General features: G+C 52.5%; 1 protein-coding gene and 1 pseudogene across 3 annotated transcripts in view; both read left to right on the forward strand.

The window, feature by feature from the left end:
• SAP30BP (SAP30 binding protein) overlaps nucleotides 1–10,728 on the forward strand; it is a 35,248-nt gene extending 24,520 nt beyond the window's left edge. For all 3 annotated transcript variants that reach the window (XM_016212397.2, XM_016212398.2, XM_087826353.1), the window contains 7 exons: nucleotides 2,602–2,690; nucleotides 4,512–4,603; nucleotides 5,407–5,467; nucleotides 5,933–5,984; nucleotides 7,772–7,830; nucleotides 9,012–9,096; nucleotides 9,409–10,728. In XM_016212397.2, the coding sequence (XP_016067883.1) occupies nucleotides 2,602–2,690; nucleotides 4,512–4,603; nucleotides 5,407–5,467; nucleotides 5,933–5,984; nucleotides 7,772–7,830; nucleotides 9,012–9,096; nucleotides 9,409–9,590 (620 nt within the window). In that variant the 3' untranslated portion in view covers nucleotides 9,591–10,728. The remainder of the gene's footprint in view (nucleotides 1–2,601; nucleotides 2,691–4,511; nucleotides 4,604–5,406; nucleotides 5,468–5,932; nucleotides 5,985–7,771; nucleotides 7,831–9,011; nucleotides 9,097–9,408) is intronic.
• Nucleotides 10,729–12,653: 1,925 nt separating this feature from the next.
• Nucleotides 12,654–12,834, forward strand: LOC148091311 (U4 spliceosomal RNA; annotated as a pseudogene).
• The last annotated feature ends 1,485 nt before the right edge of the window (nucleotides 12,835–14,319 follow it).

Here is a 14,319-nt window from a genome sequence, read left to right on the forward strand (position 1 = left end):
GGCCCCTCTGCCGAACCCCACTCCTTCCGTCCATTGTCTGGGTGGAGGACTCGGGTTGCTCTCCTGGTGTGGGAAGCGTTTACTTGTGCAGACAGCCCCAGATTTAATGGAGCAAGTGACAGCAGAGGAGCTCACCTATGGGTCTCTCCAGCACTTGGCTGCTTGAGCACACTCTCCTTCCTCTCCAGGTGCCCACTGATGCCTCATAGGTGTGCCTGGCACCGTTGCACCTGGGTAGCAATCCAGTTGGGTGCTTCGAGTGTCTTGTGAGCTAGAGACACTCCTCTGCCTCCTGCCCACAGCCCCACAGTACCCGCCAGGCATCCCTTCACTTCTGTTGTTACCTAAGCCCAGCTGACTAGTGCTCCTGCTAGATTGATACCTGGCAGCTATGAATGCCATCGATGTTTCCTGACTTGGGCGTGCACAGGAGTGAATCATGCCCACAGAAGGCTCCTCAGATCCTGAGTGTGGCCGCCCACAGACCCAGGAGCAGCCACAGACACGGCTGCCCCCCAGTGCTGGGCACATTTCTCAGTGTGTTTCCTGGGAAAATGATTTGAGGCTCTGGCTGCTCAAACTGCCACATAGGTGGGTCTGATGTCTTCTATTTTCAATTTAACCTGGGACTTAGGAATGAATCACTAAGAGGTTCATTCCTGAAATTGGTGAGATAAACTTTTATTTAGTTTCCTGAATGTATCCCTTCATATGCCAGCTACTTCCTAGGAATTCTCTTGTTCTAATTCTAACCCTAACCCTACCATACTGTGTATCATTTGAGTGTGGTTGGGTAGCTATGGCAACACTGTCACACCCTGTTTTTCCTAAAGGCTTTCCTGGAAAATGCCAAAGGGCATTCTTTGTCTGTGTGTCACGTGCACACATACACTCTCCACCCCAGGGAATAGCTTAACCCTCCCTGCTATGTGCCCAAAGCCTGCCCAGACCCTGCTCGCTTTTGTTGCTGATGCTCATGAAATCAGAGGACCCGCTCACCCCAGCTAACTCCCTCTCAGCCCGCCTCTGCAGCCTGCTTGAATCTCGGGCTTTGAACTCCTGTTTCTCCCAGGGCTGGGAGGCAGAAGGAAGTCAGAAGGATTTGAACTTCAGCCAGATCTGGATATCACCTTTGCTTCAGGAGTCAAGAGTCAGGAGGCAGAAGGAAGGTGCTGGGCAAAGAGAAACTGCTCCAAGGCTGCACTGCTGTCTCAGGTCCACAGCAGAATATGTCACCCGGGCTCAGTCCTCTTGTCCTCACCCAAAATGGCAGCTCTAGTGCTCAGTTCTTGGGTGCGCCTGGTGCGGGTTCATTGACTGAGAGTCGGCCTGGGGAGCCGTCTTGTGACATCCTGTCCTGACTGTTCCCAGCCTCGGTGCTGGCAGTGTTCAGGCTTGTCCGGCCACCACTGAGACTGGTGAATCCAGGGAGCCAGACCCTCAACCATGCTCAGCACTGAGTTCTTTACAGCAGCAGTGGTAATCAAGGCCCCTTATATGCTAAGAAACATGACCCAGCCTTGGGAGAGGAGAGGAGAAGGCTGTGTCAGGCCATCCCGAGGCAGTGCGGCAGCTGCTTGCGGCCCGGGGCCTGGCACACGGGCTACCCAGTAAGTGCTTGCTGGGTGTTACTGGTGCTGGTTTGTTCATTCTTTCTCTTCATCCTGCCCCACCCCATTCTGCCTGCTATTTGTTCATTGTATGGTCCTTTTCATGAGAGAATGTTTTAAAGAGCACAGACAGAGTCTCACAACAAACGGGGCATTGTCTGGGTGATCCAGAGCACGACTGCAGTCACCAGGGCGGCCAAGGCCCAGGGAAAGGAGTGGGGGAGAGAGACACTTGGGTGGGCAGTGGCGGGTCTCCAAGGGACTTATCCCTTGGGAGTTGCGGTTCTCCCTATCACAGTCAGGCCTTTTGTTCCCAAGAATGAGGTGGGTGGACCAAAAGAGGGTTGGTTGGTTGGTTGGTTGATTGATTGATTGATTTTTTAAAAGACCCTAAGCTAATCTCCCACAGGTAATTTTTAAAATGTCATTTATGAACAAGGCAGCTTTGAATGCTTGGAGCCCCCAAGCCTAGGGAGCCCTGCACCCTGTTTCTCCTCTCTCGGGATGAGAAGGGTAGCCAACTCTGAATTTCCAGAATCCTGGGAGGCTGCTTTAGGGACACAGCCAGTAGAGGGCTGGAGCTGGCTCACACTCTCAGCCAGTATGCACATCCCTCCCTGGCCCTGGGTTCGGCAACTTCACATTGGTAGCTTGGTGTTGGCCATGGCAGAATTTACACCATGGAAACTGGCAAGTGCTGCAAACCGTGGCTGTTCCTCTCCCCACCTCCCATTTACCAACACCCCCTGGACATACTCTTTCCTTGAAAGTTACTTCTGTGACATGGTGGCCCACATTCTTTACACCTGTACCCTCTGCCTGAACTTTGCTTACCCCAAGTTACACATGCTGGCGCCTTCTGGTCATGTGATCTCAACTCAGATGACACCACCCTATTTTATGTGCTTTTTTTCCCTCTCCATTGTCCGTATGTACCCCCTACCCTAACCCCCACCTCCCTACAGAATTTTTCTCTCTGTTCTCTCAACAGCCTCCTTTTCTGAAAGGGTGCGGAACATGTCACCTGATGAAATCAAGATCCCGCCTGAACCCCCCGGCAGATGTTCGAATCACCTGCAGGTAAGTACAGAGCTTGCTTGCCGAGGTGTGGAGATGAGGGGGCCAGGCTAGGTGTCTGGTTTGGTCTGACTTCAAGAGGCATCTGTGAAAGAAACAGACCAGGTAAGATGGAGCCTGCAGTCCCGGTTACCTCCTTAGCCGGCTCTCAGGAGTTGGCTGTGTACCCACTTCCACCCTCCGCCCCATCACCCGGTGCTGCCCTGGCTGGGGCACTCTAGCTTGCCCTCTGAGGCCCTAAGCCTAGGCAGAGAAGATAACATACCTTCTATATGCAACCAGCTGAGCCAGTGGGAACATCTCAGAAGGGACTTTGCTAAGAAACTGAGGGACCATTAGAATGTAAAATAAGTGATAGAAATGTAAAACACAAGCATTTTTTAAGCATAAAATTTCATCGTATTCCAAAAATGTCCACTCACTAGCTTCTCTTGTGATACAACTTCATGTAGACCTGAGCTAAGGTTTTGAAACCCCAAGGAAGTGGAGCGTTTAATGTAATTACTCCCTTGGGACAGGCCCTTGGGGATAGCTGGGGTCCAGCCTTTTTAGCCTCTGAGATAGTTTCTGGTCTGTCTGCAGGTCCCCTGCCCAATGGTGGGGTGGCAGCTGGTGGAGTTGCTCTACCTTTGATCCCATAGATTCTGCTGGAGCCTCTACTCGGGCTAGTCCACAGGCCCATGCACCACCCTAACGGATGGGTGACTAATGGGACCTGGGGCTATGGAATGCAGACTGGGGCTCTGGGCACAGTGAAGATTCTCCTGCTTTTCCGGAAGTCTCCTCCCTCTGCTGAGTCGTCAACTCCTGCCCATCACCCGCCAGCATAGGGTAACCTGTACACCAGGCAACAAGTCACAGCCTGTAAGGACAGTCTAGCAGTCTGCTGGGCTGAGACAGCAGCCAGCTCAGCCTTCAAGTTCAGAATATTCTCCTCCTCAGATCCTCCCAATGCTAGAACATGACAAAGCACACCTTTCAGTTCACCTGAGACGGGGGCCATCTGATGGCCCAGGGGACAGGAAAGTTATCTGAGAGAGGTCCGCTGCCACATGCCAAGCTTTGTGTACCAGGCCTCCCTCCCCACTTTTGCCATAGCGTTGAGACTAGTCCCTCTGGCTTCTCTCTTCCCTAGTAAATGTATGCCAAACCTCTCTCAGGCTTGGTGCTTCCTCTGGCCACCTCAGCAGAAAGATTGGCCTTCTAACAAAGGGAGCCATTCGCCTCCCCTGATGTTCCCAAAGGGTACCCATTGGAATTCCAGCCCAGCCCACCTCCTCTTGCAAGTGAGAGCTGAACTCTTGATCCTTGGTGGTGCCTCTTGAAGTGGTGGGGACTGGCCATCTGTGAGCCTCCCCACAAAGGACATTCTAGGAAGTTTGTGAGACCAAATCCAAAAAACTCCACTCCCGCCTCCCTCTGAAAGGACACAGCCTTCAGATCCCCCACCGCAGGCCTAGCCCCGTGTTAACATGCAAACCAGCTTCCGCCCCTGCCCATCACTGCTGGTGCCTAAAACTCCTCTCCAGATGATTCAGGAGCTGCAAACCAGGTGGGGACTCGTCCATGGCTTCTCTGCCTTGACTGTTTCACTGCTTACCCTACCAGCCATGCAGAGGGAGTTAGGAGAAAGCGAAGTATTAACAGGCTGGTCTCAGCTTCCTTTACTTGTGCTCAGCTCAGCGCAGGTCAAAGGCAGGGTGGAGAAAGCCAGTGTGGTTGGAACAGGGCTTCATGCAGCTCTGGATTTCCTGTGTCCACGTGTCCACACAGCACACTGGCAGGTACAGTGACGTCGTGGCCCTTCTGTTTCTCTGCCGTTAGGACAAGATCCAAAAGCTTTACGAGAGGAAGATGAAGGAGGGGATGGACATGAACTACATTATCCAAAGGAAGAAAGAGTTCCGGAACCCCAGGTGCATGTCCCAGGAGCCTGCAGGGTCGGCTGAGTCATTGATGTTGGACGGGCCTGGGGAGCTCCCGTGGAGGTGGCAAGGAGTGACCCAGCTAAGATCCCACTGATCCCAGAGGGGCCATCACCCAGACTGCTATCCCAGCCGGAGGTTTACTATTTTAGTCCAGGCTGAACATAAACCAGTGTGGAGTGGGAGCCAGGAGGCCTGGCCTAGAATGGGGAGCTCGGCTGGGTTCTCATCCCTGCTCTGCTCCCAAAGCACGTGGCCTCAGAGGGCTTCAGATTCCTCATCTGTACAGTGAGGGGCTTGGACTAAACCATTGTTGTGGGCCCTTCTCTCACCACTGAGAAGTCCCTGATTCTACATGTAGGCTTTAGGAACAGGGCTGTGTCTGGGTCTTACTCTGTCCAGTGCCTGAGCAAGGGGAACACCTGGGGAAGTCTGGTGTGGTGACAGCAGGGACCTGTCCTGGCCTTTGTGTGGGCCTGAGTGAGGTGGCCCCAACCCAGCCACAGCTGGAGGTCAGATGTCCAGGTAAGACCCAAAAAACACAGCTCTCACCTCGACACTGTACTTGTTGGCCCCTGGCTAAAGTTCATTCGCATGAGAGTGGAGGGCAGAAATGACGTTCCTTGTTAGGCCTGGGCATTTCCCCTCCCATCAGGAAGCCTGCTTAGGACAACAGTTCCCCTGGGTTTAAAGATTTCGTCTGAGCCCAGGAGCTGGATGGTTCTAACCCCTTAAACTCTAGTGCCACACAGGGCTGTGGGCCTGCTCAGGGCCTTGGCATTTTCTTCTTTCAGCATCTATGAGAAGCTGATCCAGTTCTGTGCAATCGATGAGCTTGGCACCAACTACCCAAAGGTACATCCCACACATGGAGGCTGGGGGTGAGGGAGGGAGAGCCCCAGGGCCTGTGCTTGCACTGGGCTCTGCTTGGGTTGAGGGAAGGTCCATGTGGCTGCACTGCCAGCTGACGAGCACAGTCCCATCTGTGTCATCTGAGCCCCCGCTCCTGGGAAATAATCCATTAATGAGACCTTAGCCTCACACCTGGCCCCAGGTCCCTGGCGTTGGGCCTGAGCAAGGACACTCTGGCTCCTATGGAGCAGCCTGTGGGCAAGCACATCACTGCGCTCATCTTCCTAAAAGCAATTGGCCACCCCCTTGGCTGGAGATTAGGGAGAACAGCTGAGCCACTGTGCCCCAGAAGTCAGGGGCTCCAGGCTGAGAAGATCCATGAAAGACGTGTGGAGGGGGCTTGGGTTTTTAAGTTATTTGTCATCCGATGGCCCTTCCTGACTGCAGCTCTAACCTTTTCTCTTTCAGGATATGTTTGACCCCCATGGCTGGTCTGAGGACTCCTATTATGAGGCATTAGGTAGGTAGTCATCTTTTCTGTCCTTACATCCACCTGTCCCTCCACCTTCCACCCATCTATTCCTCCGTCTGTTCGTCTGTCCATGCAGTTATTCAGTCATCAGGCAGCATGTACTTCACAGTCTCCTATGTTACACCCTGTCCAGGGAGCTGGTATACAGCCTTGAACAAGACAGACCCCATCCCGCTTTATGCAGCTTATAGTACAGCAAAGAAGACAAGATTGAAGGGGGGATTCCAGCAATGGGTATATGGTGATGGGGGTACAAGCAGGGCTACCTAACCAGGCCAGGGAGCTGAGGACAGGAAACCATGTTCAGGCAAAGGTTTGAAGGTGTGGAGGGGCCATCCCAGCAGCTGCAGACGTCCCAGGCAGGGGAATGGTATGTTCCAAGGTCAGTGAGAACGCAGCGTTTTTTTCGGGGAGCCCATTAGGGGAAATGGAGGAATTTCAAAGGTTCCAAGCCTTCCAGTGACAGTTTTCAAACCAGCAGCCCATGGACTAGATCTGGCATGTAGATGGGGTTTTTTTGTGGCCCAGACAAGTCTTGTTTTGCTTTAATTTGAGTTAGTTGCCAACAGTCTATCTAAAAATTCATAATTTCAGCTTTTCATGGTTACTGAGAAGGTGGTTTATCCTGGGCCTTCTGTATTCCCACATGGCAGTGGTCATCTGGAGCTCAGAGTATCTCTCTCTCTCTCTCTCTCTCTCTCCCTCCCTCTCTCTCTCTCTCATCTCTCCCTCTCTCTCTCTCTCTCTCTCTCTCTCTCTCTCTCTCTCTCTCTCCCTCTCTCTCTCTCTCTCTCTCTCTCTCTCTCTCTCTCTCTCTCTCTCTCACACACACACACACACACACACACACTGGAGCTCAGAGTATCTCTCTCTCTCTCTCTCTCTCTCTCTCTCACACACACACACACACACACACACACACACACACACTGGAGCTCAGAGTATCTCTCTCTCTCTCTCTCTCTCTCTCTCTCACACACACACACACACACACACACACACACTGGAGCTCAGAGTATCTCTCTCTCTCTCTCTCTCTCTCTCTCTCTCTCTCTCTCTCTCTCTCTCTCTCTCTCTCTCTCACACACACACACACACACACACACACACTGGAGCTCAGAGTATCTCTCTCTCTCTCTCTCTCTCTCTCTCTCTCTCTCTCTCTCTCTCTCTCACACACACACACACACACACACACACACACACACACACACACACACTGGAGCTCAGAGTATCTCTCTCTCTCTCTCTCTCTCTCTCTCTCACACACACACACACACACACACACACACACACACACACACTGGAGCTCAGAGTATCTCTCTCTCTCTCTCTCTCTCTCTCTCTCTCACACACACACACACACACACACACACACTGGAGCTCAGAGTATCTCTCTCTCTCTCTCTCTCTCTCTCTCTCTCTCTCACACACACACACACACACACCACACACACACACACACACTGGAGCTCAGAGTATCTCTCTCTCTCTCTCTCTCTCTCTCTCTCACACACACACACACACACACACACACACACACACACAGAGAGAGAGAGAGAGAGAGAGAGAGAGAGAGAGAGAGAGAGAGAGAGAGAGAGAGACACAGCCGCCAGCCCTTGGGCCTTTGAGTTTGAGGCCCTGCGGACCTGGAAGCCACCTTAGTGTATCAGACAAGACATGGGATGCAGCAGCTGCTGGACTAGGGTCTGTTGGCCTAAAGTGCAGGAGCTATTCCAGGGCTATTTTTGTAACAGCTTCTCTTATCTTTGTAGCCAAAGCCCAGAAGATTGAAATGGACAAACTGGAAAAGGCCAAAAAGGAGCGAACCAAGGTAAGAGGTGGACAGACTTCCTGGGTGAGAGGGGCGGGTGTTTGGAGTTCTGGGTCCTGCTGGCTGAGCCCAGAGGGCTCCCAGGCTGCTTTTCTGCCCTGCCGGCCCCCCCCCCCGCCCGTTCATCCTGGTGGTCAGGGCAGCCCTGGGTGTGCCCCGTGGACAGAACAGGCCCTGCTGGATTTCCAGCCTCTCAGCTTGCAGTCACTTTCCAGTTGCTTCCACCTGTTTCTTGGGGTCTTGTAGTTCGCCGCATTTATATCCTCCATCCCCTCCCCCTTACAGCTGCAGAGCCCTGGTGGCTTTCTCTCTGGGGTCAACAGTGTGCTCCCTATCCTGAATGGAGGCAAGTGTTTCCTTCTGAGAGCGCTCTGGTTTGAGCCTTTCTTGGCCTCCAGAGCTGACCCTGGTACTTCAGTGCTTCCCTGTCGGTCCCTTGTCTGATGGCCAGGTGACCCCTTACATTAGGACCCTGAGCACCGCTTTTTGCCAAGCAGTATGGGTCCGTCGGGGACAAAAATTTGGCTCTGAGACCAAATGTCCTCTAGGCACTTTATGACCAGAGTCTCCAAGAGAGAAAGTTCAGGACAGATGCCCTTCCCACCTTTGGTTTGGCCTGACCCTCCTTCAGCCATTGTGGCCCCAGGACGCCCGCCCCTCGCTCCCCAGGCAGAGGAACTGCGGGCTAGATGTGCAGGCGCCGCTCTGGGAGCTTGCTGAGGGATGGTTGGGTTTTCTCAGTCTTAGTCCTTGGTTGAATTTCCCTTCTCTCTTTTTTCCCTCCCCCTTCCAAAGCCCAGGCTTATTGCAGGGACATGTCTGCAGCACCTGGGGACCGGAGCTGTCCTTCCCCTGTGCTGGTGGGCACTGTTTTCCTCCCTGTTGTGAGAAGGAGGGGCCTGGGTATGGGAGGTGGGGCGCAGGCAGGGGTTCCCCTGGCGTGTACAGAAACCTGGTGATGTTAGGAGGACCCAGTGTCTGTTTGGGAAGTTTCCTTCAGAGGAGTAAAAATCCCCTACAGGCACCTCTGGGACACCTCCCCCTCTCCCAGACAGTCACAGTAGAGCTGACTCAATGCCTCCTCTGTGTGGTGTCAAACTCCTGTGCCCCAGGAGCAGGTGGCTGGCAAGAAGGGAACAGCAGTGTCGCCCAGGTCTCACTCCTCTTCCTCTCCCCTCCAGATTGAGTTTGTGACAGGCACCAAGAAAGGCACGACGACCAACGCCACGGCCACCACCACCACCACGGCCAGCACAGCTGTTGCAGGTAGAAGGAAGTGTCTCTGTTTTCAGCTACACCAGATGGAGTGAGGGTTTTCCTACCCTGTGTGGGAGCACAGACCCTACGGGGACCTGGGCCTCGGCTCCCCCATTGCTGTGTGTTTCTGAGCCCAGGGTTTGCGAGCCAGCTCTGGAGGCCAGCCGGGCTTGGGTCCCCGGTCACTGGCTGCCCCCTGGCTTTCTGTGACCAGGCCCTTCGGTTTCTGTTCTCTAGGCTCTGGCCTCTAGCCTCCTGAGAAGGGAGGGGGTTGCTCTTCGCCATATCTGGGTCCTCACTTCTCTCTCGCCTTATCCCCAGATGCCCAAAAGAGAAAGAGCAAGTGGGACTCAGCCATCCCTGTGACAACCATAGCCCAGCCCACCATTCTTACCACCACGGCAACCCTGCCGGCTGTCGTCACAGTGACCACCAGTGCCAGTGGCTCCAAGACTACCGTGATCTCAGCCGTGGGTACCATTGTGAAGAAGGCCAAGCAGTGACCCAGGGGACCAGCTTGGGGTGGCTCAGACATTCTCCTTCCATAGAGGGGAGGAGGCACTCCAGGACTTGATAAGATTGCCGCCCAGTGACTGATGCCCGTGGGGAGGTTCCACATTGTATATTTCAGAACTGGGACCTGCTCCCCAGAGGCCACCCTGAGAGGAACCTCTGTGTGGCATTCTAGCCAAAAGAAGGACATTGCCACGGAGGAGTGGGGCGCTGTGGACAGTGTCCTCACACCACTTGGGGTCTGTTGCCCTATTAAAAGTGCTGTGTTCTTCCATCTCGGCATCTCAAATGCATTGGGCTCTTCCACAGTCTGTTTTCAGGCGAATGCAGCAGCTCAGGTGCCCTGTCCATCTTCCAGTTGGGATCATCACTGAGAATTGATGAGGTAGCCCAGGAAGATGCTGTGGACTTTCCCAGCACAGGCCACTTGATGTGGGCAGGTGGGGGCCCAAACAGTGGGTGAGGCCCCTTGTCCCTGCTGTCCTGCTCCCAAAACCCAGCCGGTTCTCATAGGAGCTGAGGCTGCTGATCCCTTGGTGGCAATTGAGCCTCCCCTGCCACTTGGACACACCCAAGCTTTAAAGTCAGGCCAGTTACCAGAAGAGCTGGGGTTGCTCCCCACTTGCAGAGGAAGGGGAGAAGCATGAGCTCCTGGCCAAGTCCGCCTGGTCCCTTGGTGCCCGGCCAGCGAGGCCAGCAGGCTCAGTGCCGCAGGGGAGATGAATCACCTCCTGCCCTGGCTGGGGGCAGCTCATTGTTTACATGAGAGCTGGGCTCCTGGGAGGATCCTGCCTCCACACCCTTCCTGTGCCTGTTATCTCTGCCCCACAGCAGCCCCCAGGCAGTGCCAGTGACCACTGGACTCCTCGTGGGGTCAAAACAGGCTTCCCTGCCGCCACCAGCCCAAAGAGGCCGAGTTTGCCTTTCTCGCTCTTTGTCACCTCTCTGCTCCAGCGGAAGGGCTGTGTGTGAGGGAAGGAAGCCGGGCTGTGAAGAGCTGCGTTGCTTCTGTGGGGCATGCGGAGGTTTAGAAAGATGTTCCTAAAATTGCATTTGGTCTGGCCCTGCCAAGGCAACCACAGGTGGTACTCAAAACTCAATAAATCTAGGAGCTTTTTTCATAGCTAATTCTTAAATTGATAATTTTGTATGGCCTGTGAATAACGTTATAAATATCCAAATGGCTCTTGGCAGAAAAAGGTTCCCCACCCCTGTGTTAAACAATGAATCTGCCCCTGCCATCCCCAAAATAAAAATCAAGTCACACTCACACACACGACTCTGTACTAGAGGACTGTCTCCTCTGATGGGACTTTGCAACCCTGGAGAGAGGACCTGCTGCCCCCATAGTCCCGACGGTTTCTTAAGTGGCTTCCTGCCCTGCAGCCTCCAACAGGTGTGGAACGGGAACAGCAGTAAACATGGACAGCAACTACTGTGGAAAACACTGTTGGGCCTCAAAAAATCTAAAAACAGGACAACCATGTGATCCATCAATCCCACTTTTGGGTATATATCCAAAAAAAACCAGGGTCCCAAAGTTATATTTGTTCATATTCACGATACCCACGAGGTGAAAGCAACCGGGCTCCACTGAAGGTTGATGGATGGACAAGTGTGGCTGGTACTTTCACTGGAATAGTATTCTGCCCGGAAAAGGAAGGAAATATGCGCTACAATATAGATGAGCCTTGAGGACATTACACCCAGTGACATAAGCCAATCACAAAAACACACTGTGTGATTCCACCTTATGAGGTATCTTTACTAAAGGAGTAAAATCCATAAAGGAAAAACTGAACATTAGTCAACCAGGGGCTGGGGGCAGGGGACATGAGTGCTGGTTAAGAAGTATAAAGTTTCAGTTTGCAAGATGAGAAAGTTCAGGAGATCTGTTGCCCATAAATGCGAATATACTTAACCCTATTGAACTGTGGATTTAAAAATTAAGATGGTAATTTTTATGTTATAATTTTACTACAATTTTTTTTTAAGAAAATTGGGTTGCTTTGTAATAATAGTAATTTTTAAATTTTCACACAGCCCAGCCGGGTGTAGCTCAGCGGTTGAGCGTCGACCTGGGATCCAGGCAACTGGGGTTCGATTCCCAGTCAGGGCACATGCCCGGTTTGTGGGCTCGATCAATGACTCTCTCATCATTGATGTTTCTATCTCTCTCTCTCCCTCTCCTTTCCTCTCTCTGAAATCAATAAAGATATGTTTAAAAAAAAAAAAAAATTTTAACACAGAAAAGAACCATTTCCCCTGTATTTTTGGAGGCACATAGTTCATCTCCTGTTGAAGGGAACCACTTTTTTTTTTTTCTTTCTTGAATCAGAAGGATGCCTTCTATTAAATGTAGAAACAGAAGATCACAATTCTGCAACGTCAAAAGAATAATTGATCCAGGCAAGGATTTACAGTGGATGCTAAATCCCTTCAGTGAGAGGTAACGGAACCGGGCAGGGTGACAAGGCCTCATTGCCCCTCTAGATTACTTAATCACAAAGTGAAAAGTTAGTTTCTACAAAGACAGACGGCTGTCACTTCCTAATCACTAGCAGCGAGGCAGCTGACATCCTATGCCACCCATTTAAAAAAACAGAACAACCTGTGACCATCCGTGCCAAAAATGTTTACCTGAATCTAACCAGGCATTTAGACCTAACCTCCAGTTCACAGGAGGCTAAAAAAAAGCCCGATGACACCATGAGGAAGCAATCAGACAAATCCAGACAGTGCAACGTTCTGCAGGTCAGCTGGCCTTTGAAAGGTCAGTGTGTCGGAGGCCGGGCTGTTTTAGAGTAAGAGAACAAATGGCAATGGGTGACATGCACTGGACTCGAATTCAAAAAGAAACAGTTCTAGCAGACGGTTTGGGGACAACTAAGGACTTTTAGTAAGGATTGAATCAGATACTGGGACTTTCTTGTTCATGGTTTCAGGTGTGATGAAGTTGTGGCTGGGTGGGGGACCAGATGCAAGCCTGGAGTGTGGAGATAGAAAATGTCTTTATATCTTCAACGCAAGTCCAAATAGAAAGATGTATGAAGAGCTCTGCCCGTGGCAGTATCATAGCCGATGAGGCTGATCTGAGGCATGATTATTGCTAATTGAAAAAGATAGGTGGATACATGACAAAGTAAATATGGCAAAATGTTAACTCTTGGTTGGGTCCCAGTTAACAGGTGATCTTTACACTCTTCTTTCAACTTTTTTACGTGTTTGAAAATATTCAGAATAAAGTTAGGGGGGAAAAGTAATTTCAAAGGGGGTCTATTGGCGAATCCCTGGCCCTGGGGAGAGACCAGGCCTAGAGACTGTGCGCCTGAAGGGGCCCTCCCTCAGTTAGATGGGTGGTTGGCACTGGATCTCTAGACTGATCACCAAACTGTTTGGATCACATACCCCCGTCTGTCGTCTAACTTATTTATAGAAACATGTACCACTCCACCAGTAAGCAGTGTTTGGTGGGTTAACAGTGGGTGCATCCCTGGAGCTGGCTCTGGAGCTCCCTGAAACAAGCCGGTGGTATATTTCACTCCTCTGGGTTTCCCCAGCCCCTGGGATGGGAGCTCACTAAATGTTTGTAAAATGAGTAAGTGGTTGAACCAAGGAGTGCACAAGCCTGGCCTGCCTGAGCCACGTGCGGAGTGCTGGGGAGTCAGAGCAGCGGCCCAGGGCTCACAGGCTGCCCCATCCCGTCCAAGGGGCCTCACCTCTGGCAGAGCCTAGGGAAGGGAGCCCCCCGCACGCCGGCCTCACTCCAGCCCTAAGGCTGCGGAAAGAGACAGCGAGGTTTTATTTATATAAAATGAACATGTTGTACGAGAATTCTTAACCCTGTGGGGGCCAGTGACCTATCTTGGAGTACAGGGTAAACTAGGACCCTCTTCCCAGCAATTCACATTCGTATATCACATACACCTAGGGTTCTGCACATGATCTCAGATGATTCCCGGACCCCTGCCCCTGCCAAGGTTCAAGCACAGCCTCCAGGTAATGAAACTCCAGACTCCCAGAAACCCGTGGAACCGTGTCTAGTCTTCTTAGTCTCCCTGGAGTCTGGCACTCCCAGTCCTGAGTACCTCAACCAAACTGGGGCTCCTTCCACAGTGCTCCCCCAAGTCCAAGGGCCAGCCTCTCTGAGGGCCTGGCCATGCAGAGTATCTCTCAAAGATGACTGGGCAAGGTGGCTGGGAGACAGATGACAGTGGCTCACTCAGTTGGAGTGAGCGTTCGTGTGGCTCCCACACTCGGACAGTTGCCAGGGCCCCAGTCTGATCACGGCCGAGAGCCCTGAGGCTCCGGGGGCCATCCAGCAATCCCACTGGGCTCAACCACACCTCTATTGAGCACCCGCTGTGTGCCAGGCACTGTGCTAGGAGCTGGAGGATAAAGAGACCTGCTGGAGAGCCTACATCCTCAGGATGCACAGTCGGATGGAGAGGAGGGGCCTCCAAAGCCATCATTTCAAACCCACGCGGTGGCTCAGAAAGCTGCATGGTTTGGGCAGGGGGCTGCCATCGGTCCCCGTTCAGTGGCATTGTTGGCAGGTGGGGCTAGAGAAATAGATGGAGTTGGGGGTCCCGGAGCAACTTGAGAGGCTCCAGCTGGAATTCGTTTATCAGCAGCACTTGCAATCAGGCACGCGAAGGACTGGAGGGGTCAGGTTTGTGAACCAGCGCGTCAAGAACTACAGCAGCCCCGTGCCCACTC

This window comes from Miniopterus natalensis, chromosome 17 (assembly GCF_054644295.1).
Source record: "Miniopterus natalensis isolate mMinNat1 chromosome 17, mMinNat1.hap1, whole genome shotgun sequence".
Taxonomy (NCBI): domain Eukaryota; kingdom Metazoa; phylum Chordata; class Mammalia; order Chiroptera; family Miniopteridae; genus Miniopterus; species Miniopterus natalensis.